Source organism: Plasmodium sp. gorilla clade G2 (assembly GCF_900097015.1).
Source record: "Plasmodium sp. gorilla clade G2 genome assembly, chromosome: 9".
In the NCBI taxonomy this organism is placed as follows: Eukaryota; Apicomplexa; class Aconoidasida; order Haemosporida; family Plasmodiidae; genus Plasmodium; species Plasmodium adleri (nom. inval.).
In genome coordinates, this window is record NC_041701.1 from 544341 (window position 1) to 562500 (window position 18160).

Here is an 18160-nt window from a genome sequence, read left to right on the forward strand (position 1 = left end):
AAAAAATATAACTATAAAATTATATATATATTATTAAAAATGTAAATACATAAAATGTGTAAACACATAAGAATATGTAATGAGGTCAAAAGCTCTTAAGCTCTTATGCTTTTTTAGATAATAAGAAGAATTATAAAATATGTAAACATAAAATTGTAATATCATTAATTCTTTTTTTCTTATTAAATAAAACATAAAACATAAAACATACACATATATATATATATATATATATTATATATATAATATATGCACGAACAAAATGCCAAAAAAAAAAAAAAAAAAAAAAAAAAAAAAAAGAAAGAAAAAAAAAATCGAAAAAAAAAAATAATAAATATTTTATATATATAATATATATGTATATGCAAAATATATATTATTAAATTCACTATAGATTTAAAAAATAAATCATTAGATAAAATGTGAAAAACAAATAAAAAAAAAGAAATAATCATAAGAATATTTTTTTTTCTTTTTTTGTTATATTTATTTATTTACTTTTTTATTTTATTTTTATTTTTTTTACACAAAATTACGAAAACATAACATAATGATTAATTAAAGAAAACAATGATACTCAAATTATAAATAAAATGAATAAATGAAAAAGTAAAAAAATAAATAATAATTAATACGTAAATGTATTGATAAAATAAAACACTTTATATATATATATATATATATATATATATCACTTGAAATATATGTAAATATCACACATATATTTTTGTTATATATATATATGAATAAGTACATATATATATATAATATATATTGTACCCTTTGGGTTTTTATTATATATATGTGTATGTACATTTCTATATGTGTTCTTTATTTTTCGCTTAAATTTTTTTCTTTATTTAAATGTTTGGTTGCCACTTTACCTAAGGCATTTTGAAAATACTCTAATTTGAATCTTAAAGACCCAGGCCAGTCATTATAATCGTCTACATCTTTTGGAGCTCTAGGATTATATTTTTTCATATGATTAAACATTATTTTTGATACTTCATCATGAAAAATATTTATTCTCTCTTCATCTGTTAAGTCTGGATATTGAGCCTTATCAGGGGGGTATACTTTTGGCAACCAATAGGTACGTAATGTACTTCCGTCATACTATATATATAAAAAAAAAAAAAAAAAAAAAAAAAAAAAAAAAAATTATAAAATTATAAAATTATAAAATTATAAAATTAATATATATATTAATATAATATGAAAAAAATATAAATATATATTCAAAACAACAAACAAAATAATATATGTATATGTATAATAATTCTATTAAAATAATATATATTTTATATTTCTTTATTTTTACATTTGCTGATGAAAGAAAAGTCCACCATGTGAAAGGTATGATATCATATGATGGATTATAAAAATCATAATCATATATTAACAATACAGGTGTTATAGGTAATAAGGAGTTGAATGCTCCTTTTTTTTGTTCAATAATTTGTAATCCATTAGATGTTGTTCCTTCTGAGAATATTACAAATGATGGATAATTATTTTGTTTAGCATTAATTAGTAATTGTCTTTCTTTTATACTCTCTAATGCAATTTTTCTATCTTCTGATTTTTCTCGATATACAAGTACACACTTTAAAGCTAGAACACTGGGACCAACCAGACGATCTTTACTTAACGATTTTTTAGCTACAAAACTACATGCATGTTCACTTATAAAAAAAAGAGGATCGACAGCAGATATATGATTGGACACAATGTTTTTGGGCCATTCATTATCACAGAGATAATTATTTTCGATCTTATTCACTCCAAATAACCATATAGCCAATCTACACACAAGTTTTAAAAATTTAAGATATAAAAATAAAATGGGGCTCTCCAAATTATCTCCTTTGCCCTTCAAAAAGGGGTATATCAGCACTGCAATAGGAATAATAAAATGGGTATATAAGAACATAAAAAAAATATAAATAAATATAAATATAAATATATATATACATACATATATTATATATATGAATATATTTTTTTTTTTTTTTTTTTTTTTTTTTTTTTTGGACGTACATGAAACGATCAAATTAAGCATCGATAAGAGAAAAATGGAAGCTATTCTCCATGTTGCCTATAAAAAAAAAAATATATAAATAAATATATAAATAAATATATAAATAAATATATAAATAAATATATAAATAAATATATAAATAAATATATAAATAAATATATAAATAAATATATGTAAATATATATATATTTTTATTTATTACCACAAAGATTATTCCATATAACAAGTTCAGAAATTTCATGTGTATCAAATCTAAACGTTCAAAGGCTGCATACGGATGGATATTTTTTTTATTCTTATAATTTTTACATGATGGTATATTTTCTATGGGAAAATATTTTAAGTTTAATTTTTTTAAACCAAAATATATACGTATACCATATATTAATAATATATTAGTATATACAATAATTGTACAAAAATATATATGAAAAATATCCCATACCCATTCTGTATAAAATACTGTATGCATAAATAACTTCACATGAAGAGCAAATATTATATAAGATATAATATGATACTCCAGCTTCCTGATCATTTTTCTTTTTATCGGTTTCTCTTCCTTCTTTAATTCAGCTGTACACATGTAGAGAAATTATGAAGAATAATTTTTTTTTTTTTTTTTTTGAGAGGGGGTTTGGTATCATACAAATATACATATATAAAAAAAAAAAAAAAAAATATATATATAAATGTATATATATAAAAAAAAATATATATATAAATATATATTTACATATATATGTAATTATTTTAAAAATATATGAATACACAAAACATATATCTATCTATAATATAAATATGAATATCTCATCAGACACACATATATATATATATATTTTTTAATTCTTAATATATCTTATTTTTTCATTTATGTAAGTTAATAATGTCCGTTGTTCATTATCTCTAATTAACTTCATACAATTATAAACGTATAAGGCAAAACAAACAAAATTTTATCATAACAAAAAAAAAAAAAAAAAATATATAATGATATGTTATATTAATTAAATATATACATATATATCTTATTCATTTTTAAATTTATGTTATTTATAAAATATATAAATATATATATATATATATGGATATTATACCATATATTAAATAATTATGTCATAAATAATAAATATATTTGCTAATTTTTACATGTTATTTATAATATATATATATAATATCACCTTATAAAAGTCTATATTACTATATACATAAATAAATATAAATCTACATTAATATATATATATATATGCCTAAGAAATGTTAAGAAAAAAAAAAAATACATTTCCTTTTTAATTATTTTATTTTTTTTTTTCTAGATTTCTTTAATTATATGCACATATATATCATACATAATAATAATAATATATATATATAACATGTGTATATTATATATATATATATATAAATACATATATAATATTTTAATATTGATGAAGTCTTTTTTTAAACGATGTGTTTTTTTTTGGCTTTCTTTTAATTTAAAATTAAAAAAAAATATTAACAATAAATTTATATAGATTGTATATATATTATATATAATTAATTATTTTTTTTTCTTTTTCTTCTTTTTTTATAAAATATATAAAACAAAAAAAAAAAAAAAAAAAAGAAAAAAATATATATATTATATACATATATATATTATATATATATTTATTATATATATTTCTTTTTTATTATTAATAAATCATAAAAGACCTAAAACCAAAAAAAAAAAAAAAAAAATCAAAATCAAAGTATTATTAAAAAAGAAAAAAAATAAAATAATAAATAAATAAATATATATATATAATTTTATATTATTATATTTTAATAATACAAAATTTTCTAATCATAATTTTTTTAAAAATATTATAAAAATGGTAATTTTTTTTTTATTTCTTTTTTATGAATAATTTTTATAAAGCCATATATATATATAAATATATATATACAATATATGTTATAGATATGTCATTTATTATATATATATATATAATATATATATTATATATATATAAAAAAAAAAAAAATACGTATTCCTCTTTTTATTTTTTTAAACCTTAATATTATATATATATATATAATATTTATATATATATATAAATTTTTGTTCATTTAAAAAAGTAATAAAAACTATAAATTATTACATATATAAGATTCATCATAAACATATAATTTATTTTTAATTACTTTTTTATTTTATATAAATAATATATAATATAATATATATATATATATAAATAATTAATTTATATATAAAATATATAAATACAAAATATATATATATATATTAAAATATATAGAAGAAATTCCTAGAAGAAAACAACAAATTTTTTATTAATATATTATTTATATATATTATTAAATAAAAAAAAAAATATATAGTTGTTGTCATATAAAAAATAATATTATTATATATATTTATACATTTATATTATAAAAAAAATATATATAAAAAAAATATAATATATATAATTATATATATAATAAATATATATATAATATTGTTATAATATATATTTATATAATAATATTATTTTAATTATCTATTTATAAAATATATAAATATAACTGTTTTTGTTAGTCTTTCTTTTTTTCTTCATTTTACTTATGAATTTTTTTTTTTGTGAAAAAATTAAATTATTAAAATAAAATGAAATAATTAAAAAAAAATGAATATACAAAAATATTCATTTTTTTTATAAATTTTTTTAATGATTATATTTTTATGTTTTAAAATGCTGTTATTACTATGAAAAAAAATATATATATATATTTTATAAGCTTTATAAAAAAGTTAATAAATGTTTATATATTAATTTGAAACGTTACAAACGCATATCATTCTGTATATGTGCAAGTCTTTATTTTTTTCTATTAAATATATATATATAATATATTATATTTTTTTTTTTTTTTTTTTTTTTTTTTTAAATATGTAATCATATTTTTATAAATAGATAAACAAATTTTTATGAATTAATATAAAAAAAAAAAAAAAAAAAAAAATTATAAACTGAAAAAAGAAATATAGTTACCAAAATTATGTATATATTATAAAATATTTAAAATAAATTTTATATATATCCAAAAAAAAAAAAAAAAAAAAAAAAATATATATATATATTTATAATAAATCTTTTAAATTAAATTCTACAACATACATTAATTTACTAGGTGAAACTTTTCTTATCTGTAAAAAAAAAGAGAATAATAAAAATATTTATAAGCATGTATAAATATATATATAAATATATATGTGTATATGTATATATGTGTGTATTTATATATTAATGTATATTATTAATATGTATACAACATATATATATATATATATATATATATATATATATATATATACATATATATACATATATATATAATTTTACCTCTGTAATTTTAATATCTTTTGGAATTTGATTAAAATGAAGTAATATATTTTTTTCTGCATGTTCATAAAAAAATTCCGGTTTTGCAAAATAATAACAATGAATAAACACATTTCTTAGTTCATCATTTTTTTCTTTTTTATATTTTTTGAAAACATTAAGAAATTCTAAAGCTGTTTGAGGTAAATTCATTAATATGTGTATATCTTCATAGATATTTAAATTTATATTTATTTTATGTTTTTCTTCATTTTTTTTGGAATCCTCAATATTATCTTCTCCTATTTTTTGATATTTCAATTTATGTTCATAAATATCATCACGTTGATTCATATTATTATTATCACTTGTAGTGTGTCTTTGATTATTATCATTTTCATTATCAATATAAGGACATATTCTATCTGATGTGTTTTTTTTTTCCTTTTCACACATATTATCATTTTGAATATCTTTTATATCTTTGCCTTTATTTTTATTATTTGCAGTCACATTGTGATTTTTACTATTCAAAATATCAACCGATATATTTTTAAGATTTTGATCATTTATATATAATGTTAAAATGTCATTATTTTTTGAGAAAATTTTTAAATTAAATAATTTTTCAAGAAATTCACGACCATCCATGTTATATGTTAATATATTTTTATTTTTATTCATTGCGATATTTATATTCATATATTTATATGCATGTTCATTTATATCATTAGAAAAACATAAACAACTTTTTTTACTCAAAGATAAACTAAATATACCAACACCTCCAAAAACATCAATTATTATAGAATTGTCGTTTACCAAATTATATATACGATCTCTTTCCTTTTTTAATTTTGAATTCCAATATATTAATTCATAATTCAGTTTTACTCTTATATTATTCTCTCTTAATTGTGTAATATAATTGTTCTCACCTGCTAATAATTCAATATTAAATGTTCTGTGAGTATTATTCAATATGTCCTTTTTATTTATCACCGTTTTTATACTTTTATTCTTATCTAATATAATTTCTGCAATTATCTTTTTACAAGACTCCAATTTATCACAAAAATTTAAATGTGCTATATGTCCTATTATTTCAAACTTGTGTATTATTTCATTTATAGATGGAAATATTTTCCTTAAAATTTCTGACGTGTTCATATTATCATAACCAAATTCTAATTTTACTTTCTGAAATTTTATATTCTCTTCTTTTATTAATTTAAATAATTCTTCAATATATTCTAACTTGTGCATATTATATATTATTTCTATCTCATCTTTATCATCCTTAATATTCTCACACAAATTATCCAAAGGATTATAATTATTATTAATATTATTATTATTATTATTATTAATATTAATATTATTATTATTATTATCACCATTTTCATTTATTTCATCTTTTATCAAATCTTCACTTAAATTCTCATCACACATTATAATGTTGTCACCGGTTTTTTTTTTGTTTTGCCTGTACTGTTCAGGCAAATTATCATCACACATGATAATATTATCAGCTGTTTGTTTCTCTTTTTGCCTGTACGGTTCAGGCAAATTGTCATTAAATTCATGAGATATAGATTTAATATTATTTTTGATATAAATCATTTCATCATGTGTGAAATCCTTTATTTGTTTATAAAAAAGTTCTTGTAAAATTTTAATAAAAAAATCGTTGAGTGGAATTAGTCTATAATCTTCTTCATTAAAAATAGATGGATTTTTAATGTGATCGTTACAAAATAATATATTAACATTATTACACGTTTGATTATCATTATCATCACTATTATAATTCTCATTCTTTTGATTTTTATGATTTCTTTTTTTTAAAAAGTTATTATATATCAAATTTAGCATATGAGCATTTTTATCACTATCATCATTTTGCATGAAACGATTTTTATATTCTTTATATTTTAAAACGGAAGGAAATTTATAAATATCTAATAGCCAGAATTTAGCTCCTTTGTTTTTTAATATTTTATTTACTTTATATTTATCTAGTACTAAGCAGTACGAATGTTTCTCATATTTAACCTTTTCCTTCACATCATCTAAATTCTTAACATTTAAAGAATTTGTCATGTTTTGAAAATTATATAAATTATTCCTTTTTATTCTTATGCAAAATATTATTTCAACATAAGAAATAAAGAAAAATATGTACAATGAAAGTAAAACGCCTTTAAAAAACATCAACAAGCATAATTAATAATATAAATATAAATATATATTATATACATATATATTTACGATATCTTAAAAAGCAGGAGAACAAAAAAATTAAAGTATAAAATATAAAATTATTTTATTTTATTTTTTTTATTTTTATATATAAAAAAATTCAAGCTCAGATATAACACCTTCTGCAACAAGATAAACATATTAAATATTTTCACATATTACAAGAGGATGATAAATATCAAAAAAAAAAAAATAAATAAAATAATAATAATATAAAATAAATAAAATAATAATAATATAAAATAAATAAGTAATATATATATATATATATATATATATATATGATATAATGTGAATTAATCTATGGGAAGTAGAAAATATTTCTAATTTTTTAACTATTGATGATGTTTTTTTATTAAGTAAAAATATATCTACATAATTTATATACGTATGAAATAATAATCATTAAGGAACATATTTTTGAAATAAATAAAAAAAAAAAAATTATTTATTACTTTTATCTAACAACATATAAATATATATATATGTTTATATTTATATATAATAATTTATAGATATGAAAATTTTAAATAATTGGCACCTATATTTTTTTATGTTTGGAAGGAGAATGAGAAAAAAGAAAAATCAAAATAATATATTTTAATCTTTTACCTTAACTAATATGATGTTATTCTATAAAATGTAATAAGAATATTAACATTTATGAAATATAAGTATTATTTTATTTTCCAGAATTTTCTTTTAATTTATAACTTAGATATGATTTTAATATATTTTATATAAATCATTGTAAGGATAAAGTTCCTTATTTTTTGATTGACAAACATAATAAATATAAATAAATAAATAAATAAATATATATATATATATATATATATATATATATATATATATAATGTTCTTATTTTATTCTATATGTAAAATTATTTAAACCACATTTAAAGTAATGTTCGTGTTTTTTTTTTTTTTTTTATAAGATCGTTATAATTTTAAGTTCTTTATTTTTTATTATCATTATTAAGAATAGTAGAACATAAAAATATTACCTATATATATATATATATATACTTATATATTTTTTTTTTTTTTTTTTTTTTTTTTTCATATCTATTATTTATTGACTCTCAAAAAAGGATATAAAATTGTGCATGTTAAGTGCACCGTATTATAAGATATATGATAAATACATTTATATATGGAGAATACATACATTATAGTAATAACACTATTAGGTTTAATGTAATATTATTATAGTATAAATAATATATTATATAAAGAGGACAACACATTATATATATATATATATAATATTTGTTACTCATATATTTTTTAAATCTCCCTCTAAGGTAATAAAAAGTTGATTTTAAAATTGTTCATATATTTTTTTTGAATTAATAATTTTTGTATTTCATTTTTTTTGTAAAATAAAAAAAAAAAATATATATATATATATATTTTATCTGTGATCTTATTAAATATATTTTGTGTACACAAAAAAAAATACATTCATAATATATGTGTAGGGGTAAAATAATTATTATATATATATATATATATATATATATATTTGTCTTAAATAAACTTGTAGCACTATAATAGCATATTCATATTATTTATTATATATATATATATATATATACAACCTCCAAGTAATTTTTTTTTGTTTTTATTTTTGTTTCTTTTTGTTATGGTCCCTATGCCAAAGTCATATGAAATATAATATAATAATAATAATAAGAGATAAAATAAAAAATACAATATTATAAAATACATTCATATTATATATATATATATATATATATATATATATATATATATACATATTATATGTACATTATTTTTATGTACACACACATATAAATTGAAAATATATATGTATATATTACATATATATATAAATATATATTATTGAATATATTTCACTATATATTTGATTATAATACACATATGTGTTAGTAAAATATATTTTTTATATTATAAAAAAAAAAAAAATAAATAAAATAATAAAGTGAAGGAAAGCTCATATTAAGAATATATTAATAAATAAATATACATATATATATACATATATATATATATAATATTATGTGAATAAATAATGCTTGTAACACAAGTATATACATATATGTAAACACATTAACACACATACATTCGCATATATATTTATAATATAATTACATTTCATATTGTCTGTATTTCTTATAAATTCATATGTATTCTCGTTAAAATGTTTAAGAATGAATACAAACAATAATAATATATAGAACTTTTTGTACTTAAAATTATATATATGTATGTATCTTATTGTAGTTATAATAAATATTTTTTTTGTTTGTTTTATAATTTAAATTTTTTTTTTTTTTTTTTTTTTTTTTTTTTTTTTTTTTGTCCTGACTTGTTCATATATTTATTTTGATTGAAAGACAATTTTTATTTTCTTTTTATTGTTGTAATTTGAAAGAATTTATTTTATTCAATTATTTAAATATATATATAATATATATTTTTTTTTTTTGTTATTATAAATTGAAAATATGACAAACGCTGGAACTACTGATTTAAGTTGGTTACCTTCGGATGCTGATGGTAAATAATTGAAAGAATAAAATATATTAAATTTCATGTTTACATATATAATATGTATATGTATATATATATATATATATATATATATATATATATTTTTAATTATTCCTTAGAACAATTAGCCTTAGGGTTTAAAATTGTTACAAATGCATATAAAACAAGGGTCACGTCTCAAGAGGCTGAGATAAGATCATTAAAAGGACAATTAACAGAAAAACAAGAACAAGTAATTTAAAAAATAAAAAATATATATATATATATATTATATAAATACGTAGAGAGTGATGTTATATATATATTATTTATTTTTAAACATATATGTAATGTATTTATATATATATATATAATATATTTCTTATACTTTTAGTTATCATCAATTCAAAAAAAATATAGCAATCTTGAGGTTCAATTGATTGAATCTACTCAAAGGGGAAATCAGTTAGCTGACGAAAACAAGCAATTAATAACAACCATAAAAAAGGTATAGCAAAAAAAAAAAAAAATATATTAATAAATAGGAAGAAAAGAAGAACATAATAATATATACATGTTCCTACTTATTTGTGTATTTATTTTTTTAGTTAAATAGAGATATTGATAGACTAGAGAATTTAAAGAAAGCCGTTTTAAATTCCATACAAGAAGAACACGATGTCGAAGACGCACACAAAGTAATATAAAAAAGTAAAAAAAAAAAAAAAACAAAAAAAGGAAAAAGAAATAAAGCATATATATTTGTATGTATAAATGTATTTATTAATTTTTTTTTTTAAATCATTTTATAAATATTTATACACAAATGTAATTATATATATATATATATATATATATATATAAGTAAAAAAAGAGAATATAAGTATAACACTTTGAACATAATATGACAAACAAATGTTTTATACATATAAATATATAATTATTATTATATATTGAAACATATAAGAGATAATAATTTATTATATATATATATATATATATATATAATATTTTTATAATAATTCATTTTAATATTTTTCCAGTATTATTCAGCTGATGACCTTTTACAAACAACGGCACCACGAACAATGTTGGAAATGAATGGAAATGAAGATTCATGTCAAAGTATAATTAATAAAATTGTTAATTCAGATACTCATAATATAATAAATGGAAGTTTTAATTCTCCCTATATAGGAAATGTGTAATTTAAAAAAAAAAAAAAAAATATATATATATATATATAAATGTTAATATATATATGTATATATGTTGTTATTTTATATATTATTTTTATTTTTATTATTTTTATTATTTTTATTATTTCTTTTTGTAGACCCTTGGGTGAGAAAAATACAGACGGAAGGGCTTTCTTCAGAAATGCTCGTAGTAGATTATCATATGAACAATTCAATCAGTTCTTAAGTAATATTAAAAAACTTAATAATCATCAACAAAAAAGAGAAGAGACATTAAAAAAAGCTCAAGCCATTTTTGGTGAAGAAAATGTAGATTTATATGAAGAATTTAAAGTACTTATTTCAAAACATTCATAAAACAAAAGCAAAACATATATATATATTAAATGTATATATATTTTATATTATGTTATATTGTATTATCATTTTTTTTTTTTTTTTTTTTTTTTTTTTTTTTTTTTTGTGTATAAAAATGTTAAAATGGAAAATATCAAATTATTTTAAATCCGTCCAAAAAAAAAAAAATACTATACAAAATTGTGAATACATAAATATATAATATATATATATATATATATATTTATTTATATATTTACATATTATTGTATTTTTCTTTATTTTTTTATTTTTTTTTTGTTAATCCCATTATTATTTTTTATGTTTTATTAACAATTTATAAATTATAACTTCATATTTTTTTATTATATTATCTTTTTTTTTTTTTTTTTTGGTTTAATATCTGTGTAATTAAAATATTAAATAAAAAAAAAAAAAGAAAAAAAGAAACATTATATTGAATCTTCAAATATAAAAAAAAATATATATAATATATATATTTATATATATAATTAAAATAGTTTAAAATGAAAACTTCCTTTCTTCATTTATATCATTTGTATAATTCTTGAAGTGTATGAACTTATTTATATATAATTACAAATATATCCAATTTTTTAATATTTTTTTTTTTTTTTTTTGATTTTCTTAAAAGAATGAATTATAGATTTAAAAAGTTATAAAAATAATATTTTAAAAAATTTATCATTTCAAAAATATTATATATCTTATGTATATTATTCTATTCAAAATGTAAAAAAAAAAAAAAAAAATTGACATATAGTATATAATATGCACATCATTTTACACATGAAAAAATAAATAAACAAATAAATAAATATACATATATATATATATATATATATATATATATATATATATATATGTTTGTATTCATAAATATTTAATAACAAGGTAATTATATTTTTCTTAATATTCGGCTTAATACACCTCTATCTCTTTCTTCATTCTTTCTTACCCTCGAATTATTTTGAAGAGTATTCTTTTGAATATCTATCAAATTTGTTCCGCATTTAATACCACCCGTTTTCATAAAATCATGTGTTGCTATATAATCATCATTGATTTTATGATTGTCATTTATTATATTTTTATCTATATGTTGATTTATATCTATATTATTTGTGCTACATATATTCTGTTTAGACGACGATAAATTATTTAATAATAAATGTATTTCATTCCTAGAAATTTTGTTATCTATATTTTTGTCTTTTCCTTCTATGCTTTCATTAATTGGTTCAGGCTGATACATAACTCCAAAATTTTGGATAGCAGAATTGTTAGGCAAAATTTTGTGATATTTATTTTCATCATTCTTAAAAAATTCTTTTTGATTATCATTTACAACATTTAAATTATCTATATTTTTTGGAATAGACATAAAAGTATTATCATTAGTAGCTACATTTATTTCTGCATGTATCATATTATCCTGATTATTTTTAATATCTGTATTAGTTACATTTCTCTTATTACTTTCATAGGGTTGAAAAAAGTGATATTGATTGTTATTATCATAATTATTTATTAAGTTATTATAGACTTCATTAACACTATTATTCAAACTTAAATCATGACAACTAGTTTCATATGTATATTCATCATTAATATTATTTTTGGTGAGTTCGAGTGGTTTCATTATTTCATTACAAATAGGGCTATTATTATTATTATTATAATTATTACTATTTATATTATTCATATTGTTTATATTATTATTATTGTTGGTTGATAAAATATTTCGAATCAATAAATTTTTATTATTATTAATCATGTGGGGTAATTTATTTTGACCTTCATGATGATCTTCTTTTTTTTTTTTTAAACTTATATGCATATATTTTTCTTTATTTTGTTTATACAATTCATATGTCATAAGTACTTCATTATTATCATTTTTTTCCTTCTGATTGTTAATTATATTTGAATTTTCTATATTATTAATATGACACGTTATAATCTCTGGAGAAACAGACCCTTCTTTGTTGTTAGAAAGATTATTATCAATGTTATTATTTTCAAATAGAATATTTTTTTTTTCTGTAATATCTTCATTATATCCTTTTTCCACATTTGTATCATTTATTTTTTTTATTTGATTATTTTTTGATACATCATAAAATTGATCTTTTATTTTATCGTTTGTTATTTGTTCTGGTTTTGTTTTATGATCTCCATCAATATCATTAACCATAATGTTCATATTATTATAACTTTTAATATTATTCGTAGTAGTTGTAGTATTTGTAGGAATATCATTGTTCTCATTTATATATATCTTATCATCATTATTTAAATTTTTAATAAAAGAACATGAAATATTTATATCAGTTTCATTTTTAAGATTATCATACATACTTGATTCATTCCAGTTCTGCATAAATATTGCATATAGATCATCATCTTTTATTTTCTCAATTTCTTTTTCTTCTTTTGTTATATTATTTATAATTTTTTTATAATTGTGTTCATCAAAATTTATTATATCATTTCTGATTTGTTCAGATATGTTTTGTTCATTATTATTATGATCTAACATTTTTTTTTTTGTGGTATTTATATTTTTTGTATTTGTCATGATATTATCATTACTATGATTGTTTCCATTTTTTCTCTTATTATTATGATTAAAATTTTTCTTTTCTTTTTTGATTATTATCTTTTTATTTTTATCATCATCATCATCAAACTGATTTACTAGCTTGCTACCTTTTTTGATTATGTCTTTATTTTTGATCTTCTTTTTTTTTAAATTAATATTTAGACAACTTTTTTTTTGTTTTTCTTTCACTTGTGCTGAATTATCACTATAATAAGATAAATCCATTTGATAATTTTTATATGGATTTTTATCATAATAATATTTGTAATAACTATTTTTATTATTTACCATATGATTATTATAAATATCTTCATGTATTCTTTTTACATGATTATTTTGAGAAACATTTCTATTACGTCCTAAAGAATATTTCCTTAACATTTTACTTTTAAATTTATGAATACCATTATATAAAGGATCATCTGTTAAATTATCATATATTTGTTCATCTGATATATCGTGTAAATATATATCATCCATATGATAGATATTATCATTATGGTTACTATCTACAAATGTATCTGATATATAATTTTCTGAATCATTCATACTGATATTATATATATTTTTTTGTTCAATATTAGAAATAGGATCATTAGGATAATTCATTTTATATTTCAAAAAAGTATTGTTGTTCATATTTAGTTTTCTATATATAAGATCTTTACTACAATTATTTTGTGTAATAATATATTTCAATCTCTTATTTTGTAATAATAAAAATTTATTTTTATCTCTTTCTTTAGTAATTAACATATTTAAATTATATAATTTATTATTTAAATTTTTTTCAGTACATACGGATATATCTAATTTTTTTTTTAAGCTCTCATTGAAATCGTTAAGTTGTTTATTATTCATTTCTTCTTTTTCTAATAATGTTTTTAAGTGATATATATCGTCGCATTTTTTTTTTTTCTCATCCTGTAAATATATTTCTTTCTGTTCTAACTCTTCTTTGAAACTAGTTTTTATCTGTATAATTTCGTCATCCTATTAAAAAAAAAAAAATAAAAAAAATAAAAAAAATAAAAAAAATAAAAAAAAATATACATATATATATATATATATATATATATATTTATATTTATAATGTCTTATTATTTTCCATTTTTACCTTATTTTTTAATAAAAATTTTAATGTTTTATTCCTCTTCAACTCCTCTTCATACATATGTTTATATTTTTTCAATTTTATAAGTATATTCTTATCACTATTATTGTGACATTTCCTTTTTTGCTTATCTACTATGACATCATTACTATCACAACTTATAGATATAGATTCCTCCACATTTTTATATGAATTCATATTTTTCTTCTTTTTTATATTCTTTTTGTATTTACTTTTATTTCTTCTGTTCAATGTTGTCTTTGTATTCATATGTGTAAAATCAGAGAGACATAACTGATTCGATAAACATATACTAGAACTATTCAAAGAAGAATATTCACTTCTATTATTATCATCTGAGAAACCTTTCTTTGATAATAATAAATCTTTTGTATTTCTTATATTTAAACTTCTATTATCATCAGAATGATAATGAGAATATTTTTTATTGTTATATTTTTGATTTTTATATTTTTTTTTGTTATTTTTATAAACATCTGATTTATTTTTATTTTCATTTCTATTACTTATATTAGATACATCATTATCATCTTCTTTTTTCATTTTTATTTTATTTTTTAATATTTTTTTTTTTTTTTTTTTTTTCTTTAGCAGCTGCTCATTTTTTTCATCATATATTTTTAATTTCTTCAATTGAGATATTAAAAATTTCAACTTATTGTTTTTCTCTGTAAGTTGAGAATATATATGCATCATTAAATGATAAAGAAAATCTGTAACATTTAAAAATTGCTTTTGAATATTAATTTTCATACGTGAGTTTTTAATTTCTTCTTCATTTTTTATTTTATAAAAATATTCTTTATATTTTTTAATAGTATTATTAAGAACTTCATTTTTTACATTCAAATTATTTATAATATGTATTTTATCTCTTATTTGTTTTTTTAAATATTCTTCTGTTTTTAAGAAATCCATTTTTATCTTTTCTAAAAGTTTTGTCATATATATTTCGCTAGTTTGTTTTTCTATATTTATTTTTAGCATGTCTTTAAAAATATTATTTATATTATTAAAGGTGGGTAGTTCATCACTACATTTGTTACATAAAATTTTTTTCGTCTTCTTAATAAATACATCTTGAATAGTTAAAATGAATATTAGTCCTTTTCTGCTAACACTTTCAAACATCTTATTATGAATAATATCTTGTTTAAAGTTTTTAATTGTATCTATGAAGAATGGCTTTTCTTTATTATAAAAAATATTATTACTATTACAAATTATATTATTATTACTATTACAAATTATATTATTATTACTATTACATATTATATTATCATTTATATCACACGTTTTAATATTATTATCATCACACATTATATTATCATTTATATCACATTCTTTGTCTCCTTTAAGGAGCTCATTATTTAAAAAGAGAAAACCACATTTTTTATCAAACTTATCGTCATTATTTTTTGTGCTTATAATATCCCTCTTGTCATTATCATTATTCAAAGTATACTCTCTAACATGTATATCCTTTTTTTCTGTTTTATTTTTTATAATATCGTAATTTAAATCATCCATGTTATATGATGTATCAAAATTTATATGTTCGTCATCTAATATATGATCATAAGATATTTTTAAATTTCGATCCAACTCATTGTCACTAATTTTATTATCTAACTGATGAGTACACCTATCTTTTGTTTTATTACAACTAATAATATGGTCTTTGAAATTATTATTATTATGATTAAGATTTATTAAAATATATTTATCATTTTCTTTTTCTAAATAATCATATTGTTTTATTTCATTCTTTTTATTTACTTCTATTGTTATTATATCATTAGATGAGTCATATATATTCTTTATTTCATCGTGAGTTGAAGATAATAAATCATTTCCTTCTAACATTTTACTAACAACACAACTATTTTTAATATTATTATTATTATTATTATTATTATCATTATCAATGATATTCATTTTATTATGTTTTTCTTTCTGTTCTTTCTTATTATCTATCTTTTGTTTTTTCTCTTCATTTTTTTCCTCCTCCTCCTCCTTTATATTATCATTTATCTCGAATACTCCAAAGACATCTTTTTGGTTTTCATTATCATCATCACTATTCATTAGAACAAAAAAAAAAAAACAAAAACAAAAAAATCAAACACACATAGATATTTAATATATATATATTATATATTATATATATTTATTTATTTCATAATTATATATAACAATAATGTAAAAATATATTTATTCCTGTATATGTATTTACTCTTATTATTATTTTTTTTTTTAAAAACAAAACGGACCAATGTGTAACTTTTAAAAAGAAATTATAAAATAAAAATTTATATTTTCAAAATATATTAATAAGAATCAAGAAATCACAACTATTATATCTTCTTTATATATATATATATGGACACATAAAAAATAAAAATATAAGTGTATATTTATTATTATTTAAAAAGTAGTTATATTATAACACATAAAAATTAAAAAAAATATAAATATGTGAAACTATTTTTTTTTTTTTTTTTTTTTAAACTTCCAATTTGATAAACTTTAAAAAAGTATTATTTTGTCCTTGAAAAAAAAAAAAAAAAATGTCTCAAAAATATTATATATAATATTATATATTTTTATTTAAGTATAATATATGCTTTATTACATTTATTATGACTAGATATTTTTTTTCTGTTTTTTTTATAATTATAAATATAA

General features: G+C 16.7%; 4 protein-coding genes across 4 annotated transcripts; 1 reads left to right on the forward strand and 3 right to left on the reverse strand.

The window, feature by feature from the left end:
* Positions 1-831: 831 nt before the first annotated feature.
* On the reverse strand, positions 832-2630 carry PADL01_0913300 (phospholipid or glycerol acyltransferase,putative; the record flags this gene model as incomplete). Its single annotated transcript, XM_028681807.1, has 4 exons — positions 832-1119; positions 1325-1899; positions 2044-2101; positions 2247-2630. The coding sequence occupies 4 exons, from the start codon at positions 2628-2630 to the stop codon at positions 832-834; spliced, it is 1305 nt and encodes a 434-aa protein (XP_028538147.1).
* A 2523-nt stretch (positions 2631-5153) lies between these two features.
* PADL01_0913400 (met-10+ like protein, putative) lies at positions 5154-7608 on the reverse strand (the record flags this gene model as incomplete). Its single annotated transcript, XM_028681808.1, has 2 exons — positions 5154-5219; positions 5416-7608. 2 exons carry the CDS (start codon positions 7606-7608, stop codon positions 5154-5156), a joined length of 2259 nt encoding a protein of 752 aa, XP_028538148.1.
* A 2543-nt stretch (positions 7609-10151) lies between these two features.
* PADL01_0913500 (conserved Plasmodium protein, unknown function) lies at positions 10152-11732 on the forward strand (the record flags this gene model as incomplete). Its single annotated transcript, XM_028681809.1, has 6 exons — positions 10152-10203; positions 10317-10429; positions 10571-10684; positions 10785-10874; positions 11220-11380; positions 11513-11732. 6 exons carry the CDS (start codon positions 10152-10154, stop codon positions 11730-11732), a joined length of 750 nt encoding a protein of 249 aa, XP_028538149.1.
* Positions 11733-12630: 898 nt separating this feature from the next.
* Positions 12631-17560, reverse strand: PADL01_0913600 (conserved Plasmodium protein, unknown function; the record flags this gene model as incomplete). Its single annotated transcript, XM_028681810.1, has 2 exons — positions 12631-15330; positions 15455-17560. 2 exons carry the CDS (start codon positions 17558-17560, stop codon positions 12631-12633), a joined length of 4806 nt encoding a protein of 1601 aa, XP_028538150.1.
* Positions 17561-18160: the final 600 nt, after the last annotated feature.